The sequence below is a fragment of the Nyctibius grandis genome, chromosome 5 (genome assembly GCF_013368605.1).
Source record: "Nyctibius grandis isolate bNycGra1 chromosome 5, bNycGra1.pri, whole genome shotgun sequence".
In the NCBI taxonomy this organism is placed as follows: Eukaryota; Metazoa; Chordata; class Aves; order Nyctibiiformes; family Nyctibiidae; genus Nyctibius; species Nyctibius grandis.
Genome location: NC_090662.1, coordinates 9171956 through 9193357, shown reverse-complemented (window position 1 = coordinate 9193357; position 21402 = coordinate 9171956). Strand labels below are relative to the sequence as shown.

The 21402-nt window shown below is 42.5% G+C and overlaps 1 protein-coding gene across 2 annotated transcripts in view; it reads left to right on the top strand.

Annotated features, from left to right (window-relative positions):
• GRM3 (glutamate metabotropic receptor 3) overlaps positions 1-21402 on the top strand; it is a 108266-nt gene that overhangs the window by 46141 nt on the left and 40723 nt on the right. The window contains exon 3 of one of the 2 annotated variants that reach the window (XM_068400996.1): positions 15489-16092. In XM_068400996.1, coding sequence (XP_068257097.1) covers positions 15595-16092 — 498 coding nt within the window. In that variant the 5' untranslated portion in view covers positions 15489-15594. Of the gene's footprint in view, positions 1-15488; positions 16093-21402 lie in introns of those variants that run through there. The other variant, XM_068400997.1, reaches the window with a different exon arrangement.

Here is a 21402-nt window from a genome sequence, read left to right as displayed (position 1 = left end):
CCAAGAAACAAGCCAAAGAGCATATCACAGATGTATTCGCCTGTAAAAGCTTTACTTAAGATTTGAAGGAGAATAAGTTAACATTAGCCATAGAAGAGGGGAAGATGCAGTGCAAAAAAAAAGCTTATCCTCTGGGCTTGGTGAAGAAGAGACCTCGAAGCCAGCAAATCAATGATCCCAGAATGAAACTGAAACACTGCCCATAGAGAGAATGGATTTGCAAAATGTGAGTTCTTCCTATTTCATATGGTGTTGCTCCTACTCACAGAGGGGGATTTTTTTAGTACTAAGGCGCAAGGTCTGATGCTATCAAGGTCTGATAGTAACGTACAAATAATGTGACAGAGGGACTGGTCTTTAGCTACATCAAAAAGCTAAGAGTGCATGAAGAGAAATCCATCTTACCTAGACATCTTTGTTGTAGATGTCTGCATGTGAACTGACTGACTTAACGTGGACTTCACCAATATAGTCAATAGGGTGTAGGGTGTGATTCAGGCTAAAATAGATGTCTCTGGTGACATGAATTGCATGCCAACCTCTTTTGGCTACGCTGACCTCATTGACTAAATGAGAGTCTAAAGAGTTCACTCAATGCAGAAAACTCCATTGTCTGGCTCCACAGGCCCTGTTTGCTCTCAGTGGAGAGAAATAGATACGGTTGGGTGCAATTTATTTCATCCTATTCCAATGTCTAAAATATATTAGATGAATCACACCCTATAATTGACTAATTCCAGGAGTAAAACTGTGCTATCGGCTTACATAACAACAGGAGAGATTTAAATGTTAGAGCGTGGATATCGCAAGGATAAAGGAGTGCTCATAGCATGCTCTGATCTTTTGAAGGCTGATTTCCTAAGGAAATAGGGCTTATACAAGTGCATTAACTGTCAATTTCAATAAAATTTAAATGCTAGCCAATTTCAACAAAATTGTACAAAATACAGACCTCAAAGACATTAATTTGCTACAGGTTTCCTTTTGAGGAAAGGGAGGTCGCTGAGTAAAGAAATGGAGAACAAGATTAAAACCCCACTGAAAAAGAAAGGCTGAAGAGTGAGCTCAGCCATAATGGCAGACACTGGAGAATCTCCCCTGGAGAAAAACACAGGAAAAGAGACTTTCCATAAGGTCCTTCTCTCGGATAGGCTATATCACTGTTGTAACCTATCTTACATCATCTGGAAACTGCCAGAAAATGTATGTCTTGGAAAAAATTAAATATCCAGCTGTATACAATATCAGAAAGAAAACACACAAACTGGGACTCAAGTGTCATCTAAGGATAGCCTGTGTTTGAGTGAAATCAGTGGAAGTTTGGCTCTCAATTCAGTAAACCCCGATTTCACACCTTGCAGCCTTGTTCTAGAGAGGAAAGGTACAGGCAGGACACACTAAAGCATTCAGTAGCTTATCCAAGCCAGCGAGAAATCCTTATGTCAGGATGACTGACCATCTCTGACACCTGTTACTTCTGCATGAGACACCTTCGTATTGCAGATGAAGGTGTCTGTTCTGCAACCGACTAGAATATACTGAAAACGTGCAGCCTGTGATGAAATGTAGGCTGTTACTCAAGTATTGTCTTTGTTTGATATTGGAGAGACGCCATAGGATTTACCATTCTAAACATTGTCACCTGCCTTCACAGGACTCCCCCATTTTGCATATACGTTTTTCATTCCTGTGTGTCACAGGAAAAGGCAGAGGATTTTGACCATGCTGATTTTGCTTTCTTGACAAAAAGTGTGCCAGCACCCTCCAAAGCCAGTCAGTTGGGCCTGCACCTTGAAGGGAGGGTATTTCACTGCTTGTTGCCAAACTGAGTGTGATAGTCCTAAAAGCACATAACGTCATTTAGTTTAAAACCCTGTGAACTTGCAGTTCTTCCCCCTTGCAAACTGTTTTGTAGCTTAAAAGTCTAGGATTTTGTCAAAACTACCATTCTGCCCTAGAAAACGAATTTCAAGCTTTCCCCTCAGAATTCCTTCACATTTCCATGCTTGTTCTCCCATAATTCCCCTCTGCCCAGGCGTTGTCAGTGAGACCCCCAGCATTTGTCCCCAGGCTCAGCAACAGCCTGACCTGCTGCTGAGCTACTGCTGGAGCAGAGCCACTTCCAGGGCTGCCATTTGCTTCCTGATTTCTCTCCTTGCTCGAAGACATCTCCACAGTCCATCACCTGTGATGTAGGGTCCTCCTTCTCTCAGAGCCATGGGCCCAGCACAGGGGACAACACCACAGATCAAGCCTCCCCCCACCCATTCGCTCCCCACACATCTGCATAATGGGAAGAACAGATGATCTGCAGAGATCACTCTTCTCCATTATCTTCCTGCCCCGTGAAACAAGCCATGGATCTGGAAGAATATGCCCTTGAGAGGAATGCAGCCTGGATCACAATCTGGCACATACAATTCCTAACCTACTTTCTTCACATGCACCTGGTCTTGTGGTTTCTCAGCTCACATTTTTCAATCACTGTTTGACAGGAGAATTTGGGGCAATTATCACAGAATAACATTCATTGCATGCCTGCTGCCGCGTGGATGGTTCTGCTGGCATTCCTGTGGTCAGTAGAAATGTTGGCAGACATGGAGCTCCTCCCCGATGAAAGCCAGAAAGTGCAAGCAAAGCAATGAAATCCCCACCTCTGGTTCAGTTTTGTTAACAAATACAAGTAGTGACTCTTGGCCAGTTCCTGAATTCTTTAATGGGATTATTATTCATTCATGCTGGCCTCAGTGAAATTTAGGATACAAGTATTAATCTTAAATTGCGATGAGAATTGTAATAACAAGAAATCTTGTTATTACAAGGCACTCAGGCCACACAGAAAGAATATTCAGCCCTGGCCCTCCCAAATAAATCAGATCTAACTCCTTCTGGAGTGAGAGAGGAGTACATCCCTAATGTGGATTGTACCTTCCAAGAAATAATAAACCTCTATACAAACAGCCACACAAAACAGTTTTAATTCTTCCTTGACCAAAACTCTCTGTCTGGTTCCAGTAAGGGATGAAAGGAGCACAGTTAGGAGTTAGATTCATCCTGCTTAGCATTAGGCTTCTGATGGAGGCAATGAAGTTATGGTTGTTTCCACCCTAAGCTCCTGCTTTCCACAGTAGAGGCAGAACCTGTAGAGAGTATTTCATCCCACTCAGGATAGGAGATGCCATTTGGAGGTTCCGATCTCCACCCATCCATTGTAATGGAAACCAAATAAGGAACCTCACTTTAGAAGTCTAAAATTAGATATGAACATTTACCTTAGCAGACAACTTTGGAAGTTGCCTTATCTCTCCTAATTTTCATCCAGACACATTACCTTTCCAGTAATGAGAGGACACAGACAAAGATAGAAGGGGGCAGAATTAAACAAGGAGGTGTGTTTTTACCATGAAAATGAGGTGTTTTTCCTAGCTAAGCTCCAGAATCCCATTTCAAAGCTCGGAGGTTATTTGGAGGATACTAACAGTTTCACAGGTTCAAAGGGAAAATATACAAATAAATCTATTGCTGGTTAATAAATTCACAAGAAATCACAACCAGCAGGAAACCCCTAAACTGTAAGTTGCTGGAGACTGGAAGCATGTTCATGGGAAGTAACACAATGCACTTGACAATTTTTCCTCACTTTCGCAGGCACCAGCTTTAACCACTGCCAGAGGAGGATATAAAGAAGGTGGACTGCTGGTCTCACGCAGTGCAGCTGTTCCTAATCCCTTTACAAATTAAGGTCCAGATTCTCTCTGCCAGTGCCCTCATGTTTTCCCAGTGAAGTCAATTGGGAGACACCAGTTTCCACAAACTGCAAAGCAAGTCCTAATTGAGTAAAGTCTCACAGCCGTGTGCTTTGTCAACAGTGACTATGAGGTATAGAGAGCTTAAATTGCTCTCCCACACCTTGCAGCAGTCCATAGGGCTAGAGAAAACCTGCAGTGCAGCCTATGACCAGAGTGAACTCACAGCCTGCCTTTCCTAGGCAGGGAATTCCTTGGGAAAACATGAGGTCTTCACGCTTAGTAGTCTGGGATGAATTTCTCCCCCATGAACTTTTCCAGTGACCCTGACCCTATGCAGATATTTAGCATCCACACTGGCCATCAGCAAGCGCTGGGCAGCTGTTGAACAGCTCAGCAGTGTCTTGGCAGGAGAACCCCCTGCCTTCATCAGTTCTGAGTATGCAACCTACTGCCTACCCGTGTACACCCTTCCTCCTGTAGCAGAGGAGACAGTGAATGGTCACCACCCACACCCTGCCTGTGTCCACCATGAAAACAGATTATCAACAACACAGCTTTCAGCTCTTGCCAGCCAGCAATGAATGGTTCAAACCTGCATGCCTACCTCCTAGTCATTCTAGTTTTTACCCTAGATTAGGGAGCCACCTCACTGATTTCGTCTTAGAAGCAGTTTTACTCTATTCATCCCCAGATTGAATCTTCTTGTACCATTAGAAGGATCCAAAACATATATAACCTCCACCTTCCCAAGAGTAAATCCGTTCCTGGGTGGCTGAGCTGCAAACAGAGATTTTCTTCTGTCCATAAGTGCCCACTCTTCCAGCCGCTTTCAGGTCCTAGTAGCTCTGGCATTTTTGCATTAGTTGTCTGACTGGAGTTCAGGAAAAGATTTCCCAATGATTTTTTTATGAAGACAGAGCCCGGTAGCCAATATATCTCCTTCTGAATAGTTTTTATCAATTAGTGTTCTTCTTCCAAAGAGTAAAAGATGAATAAGGACATTTTCATCCTGCCTTATATGAGATGTGGCCATACATAAGAACAGAGGACAAAGTTTGCATAGGTTTGGAAATAATTGTAGAATAGTTTGAGTTGGAAGGGTCCTTTAAAGGTCATCTAGTCCAACCCCCAAGAAGTAAGTGAAGGACTGAATTACCAGCTACCTCCCAAATGCACTAGGATTTGTTGAGGTGTTATGTGCTGGCCCTTCCTCTGCTCTATCATCAAGTCTGAAATTTGGCATCATGGAATGACTCCTCGCAAGGAGAAGTGTCACAGACATGCAGTGTGCTTTGTCCCGTGGCTCAGCCGGGCCCTTCATCTGCCACCAGGCACGCTGATGCAGAACGCTAGTACTGTTCAAGAGACTCTAAATAGGGACTGTGTCTTTCCTTGCCTTCATTAGCAAGGAATTCCCCCCTCGCACTATCAGACCATGAAGTATTCTGGCAGAGGTATTGAGGAGCAGGCTGAGTGGACTGAGAATTCAGTCTGTGGCTGATCAGATGGCTGAAATGCCATTTGCTGTCAGCACAGAGAAGAATAAGGACAAAGACAGCGTTAGAGAAAGCTGTTTCCTGCACCATGCTGAGCAGAAGGTGCCAGACCACAGGTGGCAAGGTCCCTGGGGTGTCCTGGAGCAAATGGCGACTGGAGCCTCGGCAGGCCATCGAACCATGGCTTTACGCAAAACGCTGCCACATCTCTTCTTTCATAATTTGTGCTAAGTGCCTCTCTAAATTTTGAATTAAGCAGTTGTTGCCATAGCGATGGCCATTTAGAGTGAGAGAAGGCAGCGAGCGTATTGGGGGTGTGAGGTTCTGTCTCTTCACATAAAAATATATATGCATGTACGTACACTGCTGTGGACCTGCATGAAAGGAGCCAAGCAAACAGCTTACACCAGATCTGAGGGATGGACAGAGGACATGGAAAAAGGAGTGGCTTGCCGCAGGTTGGAGGTGTTTGTTCCAGGATGCACCTTCACCTACAAATAGCTGGTACCAAAATACAAATGAGCCTGAGTGGTGACTGACTTATATTTGGTTTCGTACCAGTAGAAGTCACTCCCTCGGTCAGAATGAGGTGTGTTTGTTACTGGCTTTGTGGGACACATCTTTGCAGAAACAGTAAAAATTTGCTTTCACATGTTTATTTTTATTTTAAAAACCCCTGACTGCTAGCTCTTTAGCAGGAAATGCTTTTCAGCAATCTACTCCCAGTGTTTATACTAGTTTATTTGCCAGGGCACAGGCTGCCAAAAAGTCAATAAATAATGCAGGTTTTGTATTACCTCATTTTAGATCCTCTTCTAAGATTTTTCTGTACTCCTAGCTCTAGCATTTCTGGTGGCCACAGCAAGAGTCAGAACTCCTCGGTTTTATTCCTCACTTTACGCCACCTCTCTGTGGGATGAGAAAACTGTATGAGCTTAAATACCTACAGCTAGAGCAAGATCCTGCCCACATACCTGAGCAAACATATTTCCCTGGGGACTTTGGCAGAGTTTAGTCTTCCTCTGACTAAATTTGGCTAAGAAGTGGAGTGAGGTGTCACCTTGATCAGCAAACGGAGGCAGTGCCTGAAGATAAGCGCTTTGGGAATTCTCAGCCTGAGAATGAGTTTTAGGTCCCCTCACTGATGCAGAAGAGCAGGCAGTTTGCATCACTGACTGAGACCCAAATTCTGTCAAAGTCCCAAATTAGACTGATTGTGAATGGCCTTTTTAAAGTCCATAAATTCAAAGCAGGACATGCAAATTCGAAAAATGTAGCCATAAACTTACTGTGGCATACCTTGTCCATCCGTGATCCCAGACAAGGTCATGGATCAGAATTAAACATTACTGGCTTCCTGTAAGAAATCACGATTTAAGGTTTGAAAATAATTTTGGGACCAAAAGAGAGAAATAAATGTATTTTCTAAGTATAGCTCTGTATTGTTGCTTGTTTCTCAGCAAATAGAAACTGCCAGCTCCTGTTCCCTATCAGTGACATTACCTGCTTCTAAGGGCAAGCTGAGTGAATGACAGGTCTGCGAGATGGCGGATATTGTTTCCATCAAGTTCTCAGTGGTACTTTCTGACAGAGGCAAGGCAGTCTCGCACCTTTCTTTGCTGACAGGAAAAGAAAACCGCAAAGAGGATCTCTAAGTCAGCAAAACCCACAGGTTTCAGTAGTTTATTGATTTACAACAGCTGCAAATCAAGTTCAGTAAAATTTTTAGAACAATCCAGTTCCTGTAGATAGCTGAGGGCAGCTTTTGTTTCCAGTAAACTTCTGTGACATTTGTGATTAAAACTATAAAAGCAGTAAGCACAATTCACAATCAATTATGTTTTATTAATGGTTTTTTAATACACGCCACAGCCCAGTAATCATGAAGCTGTTCAACAGCGTTGTTCTAAAATCAGCTAATAGCAGGATGTAATTTGCAGCCGTCTCTGCTCACTTACAAAACACTTGCTCCGTTAATTGTGATTTCACACTCCGCTGAATGCTGTAGCCTGGAGGTAACATTCATGTGATGGAAGAGTTACCAGTTTGGGCTCTGGTGGGGGGGGCAGATCATTTCGTGAGAGGCTACTGTTGTTAAATTTTTAATCCTTTTGTGTTAAAAAAAGAAACAAGCAGCAACTCAGCAACAAAAAGTTACAATCCACTGCTAAACAATTCTTTCCTTTCTTCATAAACCTGAACAGCCCTTCCCCATTTTGATCCTGTTCTATTGCTTTGTGTTGTTATCAAGAACACAACAAAACATATGACTGGTAGGTGAGACCCTATTCGTGTAATCGGGCACCTACCTTGATCTCATATTGTAGATGATAAGTCAACTAGTCTGCCCAAAGCAAGTGCCTAAGTATTCATTAGAAAGATTTTTGTGCCCTTGGAGGTGTCCATAGACACCTTGTGCCTTTCTTAAGTCAGGATAGGCAGGAGATTCTCCTAGGGGAGGTCAAAGGTGCCTAAAACGCTGCCATATGCTAAGTATGCAAGTTAGGCAGATTGAATCTCATCAGTAAATGGTCGGTGGTGAGAGACAGAGTTCAGCACTGAACAGCCATGGGCAAGGCAACAGCTCCTGCTCTGAAGTGCTTCCAGTGCGTGTGTCAGAGAGAGAAATATTGCCTCCTTTGACAAATGAGAGAAACCATCTTAACCTGGAAAATTCCCAGCTGAGTGTTTTGCGCTGCTGTGGCAAGCTGGGACATACAGGGCAGACCAGGCAGGGCTGGGAGCACCAACCTGGACAGGCTTTTATTTGACTTATGACTAAGTCTTGCGGGGACAACAAGGAGCCATGGAGGGTGCTTTGCCCACTGCTGGCCGCCGCCTTTACTATTCCAGGAACGTTTCTCCTATCCTGACCAGTGATGTGGAGGGCACTGGGCCATGTTTGGATGTCACTACTTGGGGGGTCCTGGCCAGGATTGAGTCCCATTAGAGCAGACTAGGTGGCATCAGAAGCCATCCCATATACGGATGGAGAAAAGAAAGTGTGCACACTTAGCTGCTTTGCAAGGACTATATGACTCTAAGGCTGGCTGTGCTGGCAGCCAGACTGAATCTCAACAGAAGCAGCAGTGAGAAAGGACTCTCTGCCCTCCACATATGCAGCAGCTCAGCCATATTTTGGCGGTGTTGCTGCAGGGTGAAGAAAATGTCTTGGCAGACGAGTGATGAGAGTGAAACCTGGCAGCTTTCACCGATGCCATTTGGAGGGAGCCAAGAACGCACAGGCAGAGCACCTCGGCTGGAGCACAAGCAGAAACTCGCAGAGAGATCTGGGCCCAAGAAAAACCCTGAAGATTTTGCAGAGGGCTGAAAAGTGATTACGAGCACAAGAAAGAAATGAGCTCTGGGAGGGCAGAAAAGAATATATGTTTAAGAATCAAATAAGAGGGAAAGCTAAATACTTGTCTAAAGACTAAATGCACAGAAACTCCTTGGGGGGCTATACTTAGGTTGGTCTTAACTTCACATAGTTAAGCTTCACTTGCATTAAGCACAAGTGTTAAAGCTCCCCTTAGCTAGAAGTTTCATCCCAGGACATGATGCTGAAAATGTCACTGTTCACTTTGTGCAGGATGACTCTACATTTATGCCGTTATCTCCCTCACCCAGCCTTTGACATTGCTGACCTTAGCATGGCGATGGCGTCCCTCCACCACCTAGCAGGCATAATTGCTGTGACATCCACGGGTCACAGAAGCCAGCTGCTCCCTTGTCCCCAGAGTCTTTATACTCCCACTTTTCCTCTTCCATGTCTTTCTGGGACCACACAGGGAGACTGAGACTGAAGTCGACTAAAACGCAATAAATAAGCAGACAGCACTTGTCTGTTCGTTGCTGTCCCTGCTGGTGTGCTTTCAGCTGTCACCAATGCCTGGAAGAAATAAGCAGATGGATAAAAAGCAGTAGGATTCAGCTCAATCCAAAAAAGACAGACGGGAAGATGGTGGGACTTTCAAAGGTCTAACCCTGCATTACATCAAGATCATTACACCACAAATTGTCCAGATGGTGCAAAGCCTCAGGCTCATGGCTGGACTTCTCAATACACTTGAATATACTTATTGTCAAAGTACGGAAGAAACTGTAACGAGTTAGGAGACTGCATGGCCTGACCCAGATCTCTGGCTCTGGTGGTCTGCTCATTGCAGCTCTCTCTCCTGATACCAAACTTACTACAGAAGGACACAGTCAGTGCCAAATGCACTTATTTGATGTAACAAGTAACAAAGGCCCATATTTTTACACCACATTAATGTCCAGTAATCTCCAGGAGCTCCTTGCTCCTCACCAGGCTAAATTAATAAATCTTGCTCTAATCTATAGAGTCCTTTAATATCTAGAAACTTCAAGAGTATCACATCAGAGACATCTCTTTTCCTGTGTGATTAATGTTTTAAATTCTCTTTTTGAAACACGATGAATATATCATAGACTTCTGAGGACAGGGCTGGGCATCTGTTGTATGTTGACATTGTAGAAAAAATAAAGCATCACTTGTTGATGCTAACACAGTACAAACAGAAATGCAGTGTTCTGATTTTCTTTCTTCTCATCTTAATGCAACAGAACATAAGTTTGTATTTTGAGAGGTATGGTCTCCTTCTACACTGACATATTATCTCTTGCTTTATATGCCATTCTTTATATTGAAATTGCCCCTAAATTTTTAGGACTTTTCAAACTCTTCTACAATATGCTAGGCATGAGATGAACTTGTATGGCTTGTACTCTCATGCTGCTGGCAGTGGTAATTTTATCAATTGATATTTTTCATGTATGGATTTCCAAGTTGAAATGAAAGGCAAGAAATCACCTAGCTGTAAAGACATTTTTGTCATTTTTCCCGAGGAAAGAAAAAAAAAAATCTGAGATATAACAGCCAGCAATTGAAATTTAAAGCACTTTGATTCATTTTCAGCAAATTTATATGACAACATCTGATTAACATTTCATGAAGGAAATTTCTCCATTTCCATGGAAAAAATTTACTTGTTTTCTCTACCTCACCACATTTTCTGCAACTTTTTCCTCTTTTTTTTACTTCCTGATTTAAGCTATCAGATTTCAGCCAGCCAGAATCAGGATGTGAGAAATTTGTGTACTTGGCACATATCTGTCACTGTAAGACTTGGGTTCCTTTACAAATATTTCTCTTCCAGAGGTGACAGCATCTCTAATTATAATTGGTAAGGAGACTCAAGCTTGTCCATCACTTTTTTCCAATGAAGTGAGACATCTTATCTTCCATTGCTGTTCTCATCAGGCATTAAGGTCAAGTTCTGGCAGAGCATGTATAAATGTGCCAAACATGTTGGATGAGCAATGCTGCTGTGCAAGTTATCCATGATCTCTGAGAGAAAGCAATTGTGGCATTTAACTTGTTGTGTCAGTCTCGAAAGATATGACAGAATTTTGAGCCAAAATTGGAATTGTTTTAGAAATCTGCTTCCATAGGGTAAGATTTGTAAGGCATAGCAAGGGCTCGGGGAAAGATATCTTTCTGATGGGGTGTCCTTGGAGATAAATATATTGATGGAACTATTAAATTCAATTTGTAATATACGATAAGAGCACAGGCATGGGGAACCTCCCTTGTGACCTTTCACTGAGTACAGTCCTCCTCCAAAGAAAGTTTACTAAGGGTGGTAGGAGATACCAAGTTGACATATGGCTCCAGGCACTACAATATCACATTATAGTCCTGAATAATGCAGTAAAAATCCATGACTGCCAAGAAGGAGCCACCCACAATAAAACTAAACATAATCTTCTCCAGCACCCACGTCAGCTCTTGTTGCATCCTTTCTCAGGAATCTGGGTAAACGGATGAGCCCTGCAAAATACTGCAAAGGGGAACAAATGTGGGGGAATTTAAGATATAGCACATGGTAGGGATCAGGGGTAAACCCTCCAGAGTTTGAGCTCAGTCATGTAGATTGTCCCATTTGCTACTTAATGGTGTTGAAAAATAGCTAGGAGATCTGAGGTGCCTCAGCTCTCAGTAAAGTTTCTCATTCCAGCCTTAGCCTTATAAGTGGAAAATTGGAAAGTTTACAATGTTGGATAGACTGTCAATGCCAGCCATTGGTGTTGATATGGTGGAAGGTATCAGCAAAATTGTCATTGTTGTATCAAAAATCATACACCATTTACAAGCCACCTGCCTAAATGAAAGATTCAACTGCACTTCTTGTTAGAGTTTGACACCTAGAAAAATAGACTGACAAGAGACTTAGCCTGATAAGAATTTACCCCTGAACTGATAGCAGAGGGGGAGATACTCTGTGAGCTGCAAACAGAAAGCCTACGGAAGACCAGAGCTGTCACGTGAATATAGCCCTGGAAGAAAGCCACGAAAGACAGATTTAGTTTCAGAACAGTATCAGTGGGATACAGAAAGTGGAAAACCCAAACATCCTCTTTCTCTTTCTGGTTGCTTTCACAGAAATGTGAACAAGAATGTGCACATCCTTAGTAAATAAGCAGACTTGCACCAAGAAATACTGGATTTGTGCAATCAACTTTTTACAGGCACAGAAATAGTCCACCAAAACTGGTTATTCAGACCAAGAGGAAAGAGTATTTTCAACAAGAGTGGCACAGCTGCCATTTAACACAAGTGAGTGAGTTGCTTTTACTGAGGGAAGTGTTGACAGTGTTCCCCGAGAGCAGATGTAGCTGTCCAACGTGGACCTTTGCTGGTGGAAAGAGAAGGGGCTCCAGGGTGCCAAGTGAAGGTGTTTCACAAGCTGAGTGCTGCTGGCTAAAGTTCACATAGGGAAGGGCTGGCAGAAGGCTTCTGATCCAGGCATGGAAACCTTTCTCCTTCTGCCTGTTTCTGTTAATTTTTCATTTCTATATTTGGATAGCTGCTATACCTAAGCTCTACCTGTATTTCCACCAGGGAACCAAAGCCTGTAGGGCTGGAGTGTACATATTTTTAATATTAACAGAACACCTTGAACAGTATAACCCTGTCCGTAGCTAGAGTTAAAACTTTAAATAAAAACGAAAAATTAAAGAATTGCAGCTTGATCAACAGGTACTTCTTTTTGAAACACCCCAGAAACACGCTTTTATTAGAAGAGGGTACTACAAAGTCAAATCAGCGTGGTTAGTGTAGTAACCACTTTGGGTAAGAAATGGCAAACCTTGACTCTGGAGTGGTACCTTCACCAAGGTTAAGGAGAGGAATATGGGCTCTATTAGCCTGGAATAGGTACAAAATGTTTGTATATATAGTTGTGAGTTATGCAAGCTGCAGAGAAAGCATGTGGGAGGTGCATGCCAGAAAGAACAGGAAAGAAACTGAGTTGCTAGCCCATCTTTGCGAGCTGCTTTAAAATAACCTCCCTTCTTCACACCAAGCTGTCTGTTCAGTGTCACCATAGTGACGCTGCTCACCGGCCACCCAAATCTGCCTTGCAGCTTCCTCCAGGAGTCCCACCGACGAGAAGCCGTTGCTCCTGGAAGCCTCCCTCCCTCACAGCCCGAAGGGGAACCCTCGCCTGACAAACCAGCCTTCATACTAACGCCTCTGCTCACAGCCCGCGCACAGCACCCGTGTTCCTTAGCAGGACACTGCAATGCCGCTACATGGGCAGCAGTGCACAGGCTACCGAGTCTGCAGACAGAGAGAAGCACATTTACTACCCGAAGCTGTGTTCTTGGTAACTGTCTCCCATTTATAAACAAAGGATTTGAACACACTGTATAGGACGATCACGTTTTCCTGGAAAGCAGGACTCTTCATGCGTGATGTCTCCCTACAGTTTCAAAGCCTTTGTGAAAAGCTCAGAGTTTCACAAGAATTGCCAGTGGGGAGGCTAGGACAGTTGGTGTGGGTGTGTGTCCCCAACCCATGGGCACCCCTTACCAAGCAGTGTGACCCCAGATAGAGCGGGATCATGGGGCTGAGTCATCTCCAACCCAGATGGGGTTCCCACCATCTCCTCTCCTCATATACCTGGACACCTTCAGACTGGTGCTCTCAACACAAAGTAGCAAGGAAGAAGCAGAGAAATGGTCATGCCTATTCCCAGTCCTCACCATCTCCAGTCGCTCCTTGACTTCTGCTGGGACTGACGCTCTGCTCTGCCATGACCAATTTTGGTTTCCCTCAGCAAGGCCACTGTAACAAGCCTAAGTGATAAAATATAGAAATATTTTGCATTCTTTGCAAGGAAAAACAGTTCTGTCTATAGCATCATTCATTTTACATAGATACTTTTTATGTGCAACGTCGAAATAATTTTCGGTACCTTTCTAGCCTTTATTGCTGATGTATCAGAGACACATAGACCCCTGAGATACAGATGTGATGCAATGTGGAGGGTGATGCCATTTGTAGAAACCAGCAGCTATGAAGGAGTCAGGGAGGCGAGAACAGCCTCCTTGCTGTTCAGGGCAAATCCACTGTAGCTCTAGGCATGTCCCAGGTAGGTTTTAGAAAACCTTATGGTGGACCCCATTACAAGCCTTTTCTTAGGCAAAATTAGTTGTTCTTGGTAGTTTTGAAGAGCTGTTGACAACAGGCTGGTTTTAATATGACTTTATAAAAGACTCACACAAAAGCCAGAAGGACAAAGGGAAACAAAGGAGGTTTATTGCTAAGGTATCAGAGGAGCACTAGAAAAGATCAACATTTGATTCTTGGCTGTGCTGATGACGTTAGGTAAACCATTCAAGATTGGGCTTGGAAGAGAGACCAGCATGCTTGGGAAGTTGACTCAATGGGAACCAGGGCGTGCAGGGCACAGCTGAAAGCATGTTCTTCAATTCCTAGAGGGAAGAAGACACCTTTTCAAAGTTTGATAGTGATTGTGAGTGCTGAGCAAATCAAATTCTGAACTTAGGCTCTTCTGAGAATCTGATTTCATCTTCCTGTGCCTCTTTTTCCCCAAGTGTAAAACAGGGAAAATATTTTACCCGTGTTGTAAGGATAAATGTATGAATACTTGCTGAGATACAGTGGTGACAGAAGCTACAGAAGGAAATAGGAAGGATATTGCATTAAAAAAATATCCCAAGTCCTGTTTTAATCCAAAAGGTGGATTAGTGATGAGAACAACGAAAGTCAGACCAACTGAATTATTAACCGCACAACCATTTTTGTGACAAATGTCACCTTTTTGCCTGATAATTTTTCGCAATGAGATAATATCACCATTTTATATGCCCTGTATATGCTTGAATAGTATTTGGTAAACTGTAGTACTAAGTCTGACACAGAAAGCACTGCTAAATAGTTACTTCATTACTCCTCATAACATTACCAGAAAATATATTTTCTGGATCTGCTTAATAAACCACATGTGATCAGCAAACTAGCTTACTTATAGATCACTAAGTGATGATGAAGCTTGTTTTCCATTGACATATCACTTATTTCTGAATCGAAAATTCTGCTGAGACAGCCTGCAGCTCAGACTACACACGTTACTAGGATTGCAGAGAAAGACTTTTAACATCTGACACTTTACTGATTTATGAGAGAACAGTGTTGGACTAAATATGAATAAAAATCTATCCTTTCACACAATTTGTTACAGCAACTTTGAAATTGTACCAGGATAAACAACTGCCTTGCAATAAGTTGCAATAGAGGTAAAGCCCCAAGAGGTTTCTCCCATCCTCTCATTGCCTGCACCAGGTGAGCAGGCTAGCAAAGGAACGCAGGGCAGGTGGACTTCAGCAAGAGACTTTGGATCTGAAGGTCAAATGTTGAGTTCAGCAAAAATTAACAGCAAGGAGATAACACTGTGACAGTGCTATAGCTGAAGGAATAGTAAGTAGAGTGCAATCAACCAAAAAAAGAGAAAAATTTATTAAGGGAAGGCTGGAAGCAGCTGGAGACACAATGAGAATGTCAATAAGAGTCTGAGTCCAGAAGACAGGATGGAATAAGAGAGGATGGTATGAGAAAAATATCAGGAGTGGTCTGTGTCCTTACAAAACATAAAACATTGAGCAGTGGTCAACATCAGATATATTGCCCCATACATTTGTGGTCTTTGTGCATAGCTGTCATACTAGATGCTTAGCCTGTAATCAGTTACGAAGCAAACGGAATAAGCTGCTCTATAAGAACACAAGACAAATGTATTTCTTACTTTCTATGCTACCCAGCAATCCTACTGTTCTTGAATGTTTTATTGATAAAAGGTCTGAAACGGCTCACATCTCCTATTGCCTTTTCTAATTCCTTTCATCTCTTCTTTAGAGGTCCAGTGGAAACACTTGTTGGCTTGTTCTTCAGTGGCTTGTGGAACAGCACTTCAAATTTGACAATGTATCAGAAGGACTGAAGAGCACTTTTGCTCCAACCAATGTTTTTTAGAGTTGCTAAAACAGGACCAATGAAGATGTTCACCAGACTCCAAGTCCTTGCGCTAGCTTTATTTTCCAAAGGAGTTTTCCTTTCCCTAAGTGACCACAGCTTTGTAAGGAAGGAAATTAAGATAGAAGGAGACCTGGTCTTAGGTGGCTTATTCCCAATCAATGAAAAAGGCACCGGGATAGAAGAATGTGGGAGAATCAATGAAGACCGAGGCATCCAGCGCTTGGAGGCCATGTTGTTTGCCATTGATGAAATCAACAGAGACAACTACTTGCTGCCAGGAATTAAGCTTGGAGTTCACATCTTGGACACATGTTCCAGGGATACTTATGCCTTAGAACAGTCTTTGGAGTTCGTCAGGGCATCTTTGACTAAAGTGGATGAAACAGAGTATATGTGCCCTGATGGCTCATATGCCATTCAAGAGAATTTACCATTACTCATTGCAGGAGTCATAGGAGGTTCCTATAGCAGCGTCTCCATACAGGTAAGTCACAGGAGTCCCATCAGGTGAGAATCATTCATCTGCAATTCCTGGGAGAGAACCACTCTTTACATAAGTGTGTCAATAAAGCAAGTCTTAGCTCAATCACTTTACCCTAGGGTTCAATCTAGCATATAATTTTTACTAAAATTATATTAGTTTGATTCACTCTTTAAAACACTTGTAGTTTGAACCTCTGGCAACTGTCCACTTCCTCTAGTTATGGTATATCCTGAGGGCATCTGAAGTTTCCAGAAGTCTTAGTATTTATTTTGAACTTTGGATTTCATGAGACTTTTACAACTCTAAGTCCAGATCTCTGCTTTCACATCAATAATAAATTATACCACCTATATTTCTGAATATATGTGTGCCTGCCATGCTGCATGTACATGACATTTGTTATTTAAACAATAGAGATTTAAAATGAAAGAAGAAATCCTTATCTTACTTCCAGGCTGAAATAAAGTAAAAATGGCATACTAGCCAGAAACTTAAATTACACCTGACCAAACAATTGCAGGTTTTTAGTGCCTAATTAAGCACACAGAAGCCAATGAAAATTATTCTGCTGACTTCAGTGAGCAAGGTCCCAAATATCCCGTGCAGGCAGTACAATTTCTGAATGGATTCTAAATTTGCTGTCTTTCCTTTTGTTTCCGTATATAGTTCATACCAAGACAGTTTTTGCAAGGAAATGTTGCCAGGCAGAGTGCAGTGTAAGCACTGTCAGAAGTCCAGCACAGAAGACAGATGCCCTCAGTATATCTTGCTCCCTCCTTCTGGCATATTGTAACTGTAGCTTTTGGTTTTACAGTATTGGTCCCAAATAGAGTCTTAGTAGGGTGTTGGAGAGTACTTTAATGGCTTGAAAAGGTGTAAAGTTACAGGTGGGTTCAATGCTTCATATTTCCTTCCAACTATGGTTTTATTGCATACTTGGTTTCAGTTGCAAGGGGCTAAACGTAATGTTGATTCCTTTTGGTCTTGGCTTCCCATTTTTTATAATTTGGTGATAAGTCTTTGTCATTTTTTCCATTAAATGGACATGAAGTACATATATATCCTCTTTTTTTAGCAGGAATTCTGTACTTCTCCCCTTCAGAGTAGGTACTCCTATGGCAGTTCAGCCTTGGAGGTTCTAAAGGTACACACCACTGCCAGTGTGCACTATCCACAAGCAAAAATGCCCCCTAGCTTCACTGAAGTTGCCAAATCTACATATATCTCATTATTTTGGGTTAAATTAAATAAACCAGTCCACATCACTCATAACCACAAGTGAGTGGTGCCTTAGGCCCAGATTCAGGTAGGCTAAGACCCTGCATCTAGTATTTCCTAGTGGTCAGGTGTAGGTTTCCAAAGACACCAAGCCTTGACAGTGCTGCACATGACTGAAAGAGGCCACTGGACTCCTATAAGCAATGTGATTTTTCCAGACTGAGTACAGGCCCTAATTACTGCATCAGTGTCAAAGGAGAAAAATGTACTTCTGTACTACAGACGTCCTCAGCAGTGACAGAAAGCTCAGGGAGCTTCATTAACCTGTTTCATAAACAGGCCAAGAGTTCATCCAGTGCTTGTTTCAGTCACAGTTACACTGGGGAACTGGCTCCTGCTCCTGTCAAGGCATTAAATCCCATTAGCTTGGGAGCAAGGCCAGTTTCCATCAGACATGCAAGAGCACAGAAGCAGCATTTCAACAAATTACATTTTATTCCCTTTTGTGTTCCAGTGTGTGGCTTGTCTGTGTATTCATAGCAGGGAATACATGGGCAAATGGTTATCCATACCACAGGACAATAGTTTCTGCAAAGCAGAACCTCAGTTATCTCTCATACTAGGAGTGGTTTTGTCCCACTGTAGACCAGCTAGCACAGCAGGGATGTATCCTTCACCAGGAAGGGTCTGATCATTTGGAGCACAAAGAACAAGTAAGTTCCAGGGCTGGAAAAGAGACATCTGAAGTGGAGAAATGATAGCTACAAAACCTTGGGCAACACAAACTGTTATGGAAATAATTATTCATTGTCTCTTCCAATCAGACAAAGAGTACATCAAGTGAAACCAGCAAATGGCAGGTGGTTGTGGATGCTAAAAACTAAATGAGTTGAAGAAGCGACTAGAAAAAAATCAGGAAATTCTGTACAGGTACCACCTCTGTCTCAGCAATTCCCAGAGCTGCAAGTATCTCAAGGCTGGTAAAATATTTTGAAACATCATATGCTTAGCCTATGTCACTGGTGGAGAGACAGCAAAGGCTTTGCAGTACCTTTGGTCTAGTTGCTTGTGGTCAGTCTCTTTCTCAGTCCACGCTCAATTCAAGTGTGTCCAAAGGACATGAAGTAGCCTAAAAGCCACATCCATAAAAGTAGTTGCAGCTGAGGAAATGGTACAGATATTTCCTTCCCTCCCAGAAACCCTGAGGCAGGTATGCCACGCTCCTAAAATGGCCTGAGGCCTCTTGCACAACATCTGTCAATCTGTCCCTTTGAAGCCAGTCTCTGATGATCACTAAGACTAAATCCATATCTGAGGCAGCAGGTTGGATGCAGTACACATTGAATATACATAGTATATACAGATGCTTCATATTCCAAAAGCTTGGGTTTGGACCAGCTGGCAGATGGAAATCAGAAGTCTTGATAAGAGACATGTGAAAAATGGCAATATACCTGTATGCATATCTGTATGTTGCCCAATTTTCAAAACTTATGAGGGATGGTGAAACAATAGTTATATCTTATATTACTCTATACAGCTTCCCTATAGCTGCCAATAGTTGTTCAAACGTAAGATCTTTCTTACACAGTTCTTCAGAAAAATAAAGATATAGGTTCACAGATCACTCAATGTGTCATTAAGCATTTTCCAGCTAGAAAAGAAGTATTCAGTTGATTACTTTCCCTTGACATAGGTTGGATTGGCCTTCCTTCAGTCTCTCTTTTCTAGCTTTCCTCTAGATGTCACACTATCTAGAAAAGATATAATTAAGCAATTCACTCCTCCTGCTCATCTTGTTAAGATAGCCAGTCATGACTTCTGTTTCAAAAGAAAATCCCTGTCAAGAATAATAGACATTGCAGGCTCAAGCCTGAAGATGTGAGGACTTCAAAGCATTAAAGCCACACATTTTGGTGCCACACCAGAAGAAGAGACTACCAAATTTCAGAGACAGTCACCTGTACAGAGTATCTCCAATAGCAACTGGAATCGCACCACCACCAAGCATCAAACCCCTTTGGCAGGCACATGTGAAAGGCTGAGCATCCCCGTTCCCCATGCTTTCAAGCACCACTCAGGGCACTGGGTTCTTCCAGATGTAGCCCTGTCAAGCATTTCTCTTCTGTCTGAGAGCTGTAAACATCATAAAGTCCACAGCGCAGTTTCTTAGCCTTAAAATAAACCATGCTGAGCTCTTCAGATGAGAAATTATTTTTGCCTTTTTTTAACTCCTGTGAATTTGTCATTGTATTTCAATACCTTCTCTCCTCCTTTCACTCTCCCTTTCCAGATTTTTGTCTGGACAGCTGTCTGCCAAATCACTTCCTGATGCTCCTGCTGTCAGGTTTCTGCTTCTTTCATTATCCTTCCACCAAGGAAAAAAGAATTTGCTTCTAAATTAGCAATGAACACCTTCCCCACTGAGTCAGTATGCGCAATAGGCACTTTTTGCAGAGACTAACAACAAGAGAATGCAGAATGCTTAATTATTTTCTGGTCACACTAGGCTATTATCGTTAATGATGATCTGGATAATTAGTTTTTAGATGTTGTGTTTAAATTAGCAGTGAGCCCAATCTGCACAGCATTTGATCCCTCAAAACCCAAGCCAGGGCTCTCAGTCAATGGAAGAGCTCATGTTAAAAAAAAAAAAAAAGCTGTTTTCATGAAATAAAATTCTGACCTGAGCTGAATCTAGGATCAGAAGGTGAATTCTCCAGAGTTTGGAGGACTTTGTTTTGGATTCATGGCTTTTCTTTTGAGCCAGGTTATCCACTCTCTCCTAGTTTACAGCAAAAATTTCAGACATATTTTCCTTGGAGATGTTCAATGACATTATTCTTCATTTGCACAGGGAAGCACCTGCACAGCTAATCCAAATGCCATGCTTAAAGTACTTAGGTTAGCTCTGTCAGGAATATGCACATGTAAGCAGGAATACAGCTACTGAAGTGCTGGATTTGTTCTTCTCTGTTTCTGAAAACTGGACCCATCTTCTGAAAATGAAGATTGAGGTCCATTGACTGCAGTGAACTCTCTTAGAAACTTTAAGACATTCCCTTAGGTGGGCTGGGCTTTGCATTTCCTTATCCACTGTATTCATGTTGATATAGGGATTTAGCCCTGTGTAAAGTTTCCTTTATGCTACCAACCCTCAAGACCTCCAGATTATGGTCATGAAAGTTATCGCCAAGTTAGAGCCTCATCCAGAAAAAAATGGCATAATAGAAACCAGCACCCAGATGTCTTCTCTTGAATTCCTTGCTGTGTCTTAAGTAAACTGTAGCAAAACCACTGGAGAAGGTTTAAAGGTACATTACTGCTTTCACAAATGCTAAGGCCTCTCTCCCAAGTGAGAGACCATCTGGCATAAAATTCAGAATATGTACTCATTTACCGGCAATCTCTTCCTGGCTGGCATTTCTCCTTAGCCACACAAGTCTGCCAAGGGCTCATGGAATCTGAAAAATAATGATCAGCTCCATTTCGTTCCTCCAGGGATAAACCATCTTCCAACCAATGAGTCTTAACAGCAGCTTGTGACTTCCATAACGAATAAAAATAATGCGGAATCCTTAGAAGAACTACATGCAAAAAAGAAAAAAAAACATAACATATAGGGCTCTGACCCCCTGTGCATGGACCCAACAGGGATATAGGCAGGAGACACACGCTGGGGACTGCAAGGGTTCACGAGGCACCACAGACCATGTATGCCATTTATGCTGTGCTTGCAGAGGAGCTTTGCATTCAACTGTGCATCAACAGCCTCTGGTGATTTTGTGCTTGTAAAACTAAACCAGATCCTTATTAAAAGATCTGTTCTGTGAGATGGGCCACCTACCACTAGCATTTAAGCTACATATGCACTTGCTGACTTCCTGTTGCCTCCTTTAAACTCTTTCATCTCTGTTCTTTCTCTCCTTCTGCTACCTCTCAGCCAGATTCTTGCTGTTTGTTCCTCTTTTTGTTTCTATCCCACATTCAGAAACTGAACAGTCACTAAGTTGAGATTTTCAAAATGCCTAAACAGCACTGGACGTGTCTTTCCTAGAGTTTTCAAAGAAATGTCTGTACCTCTCTCTGGCT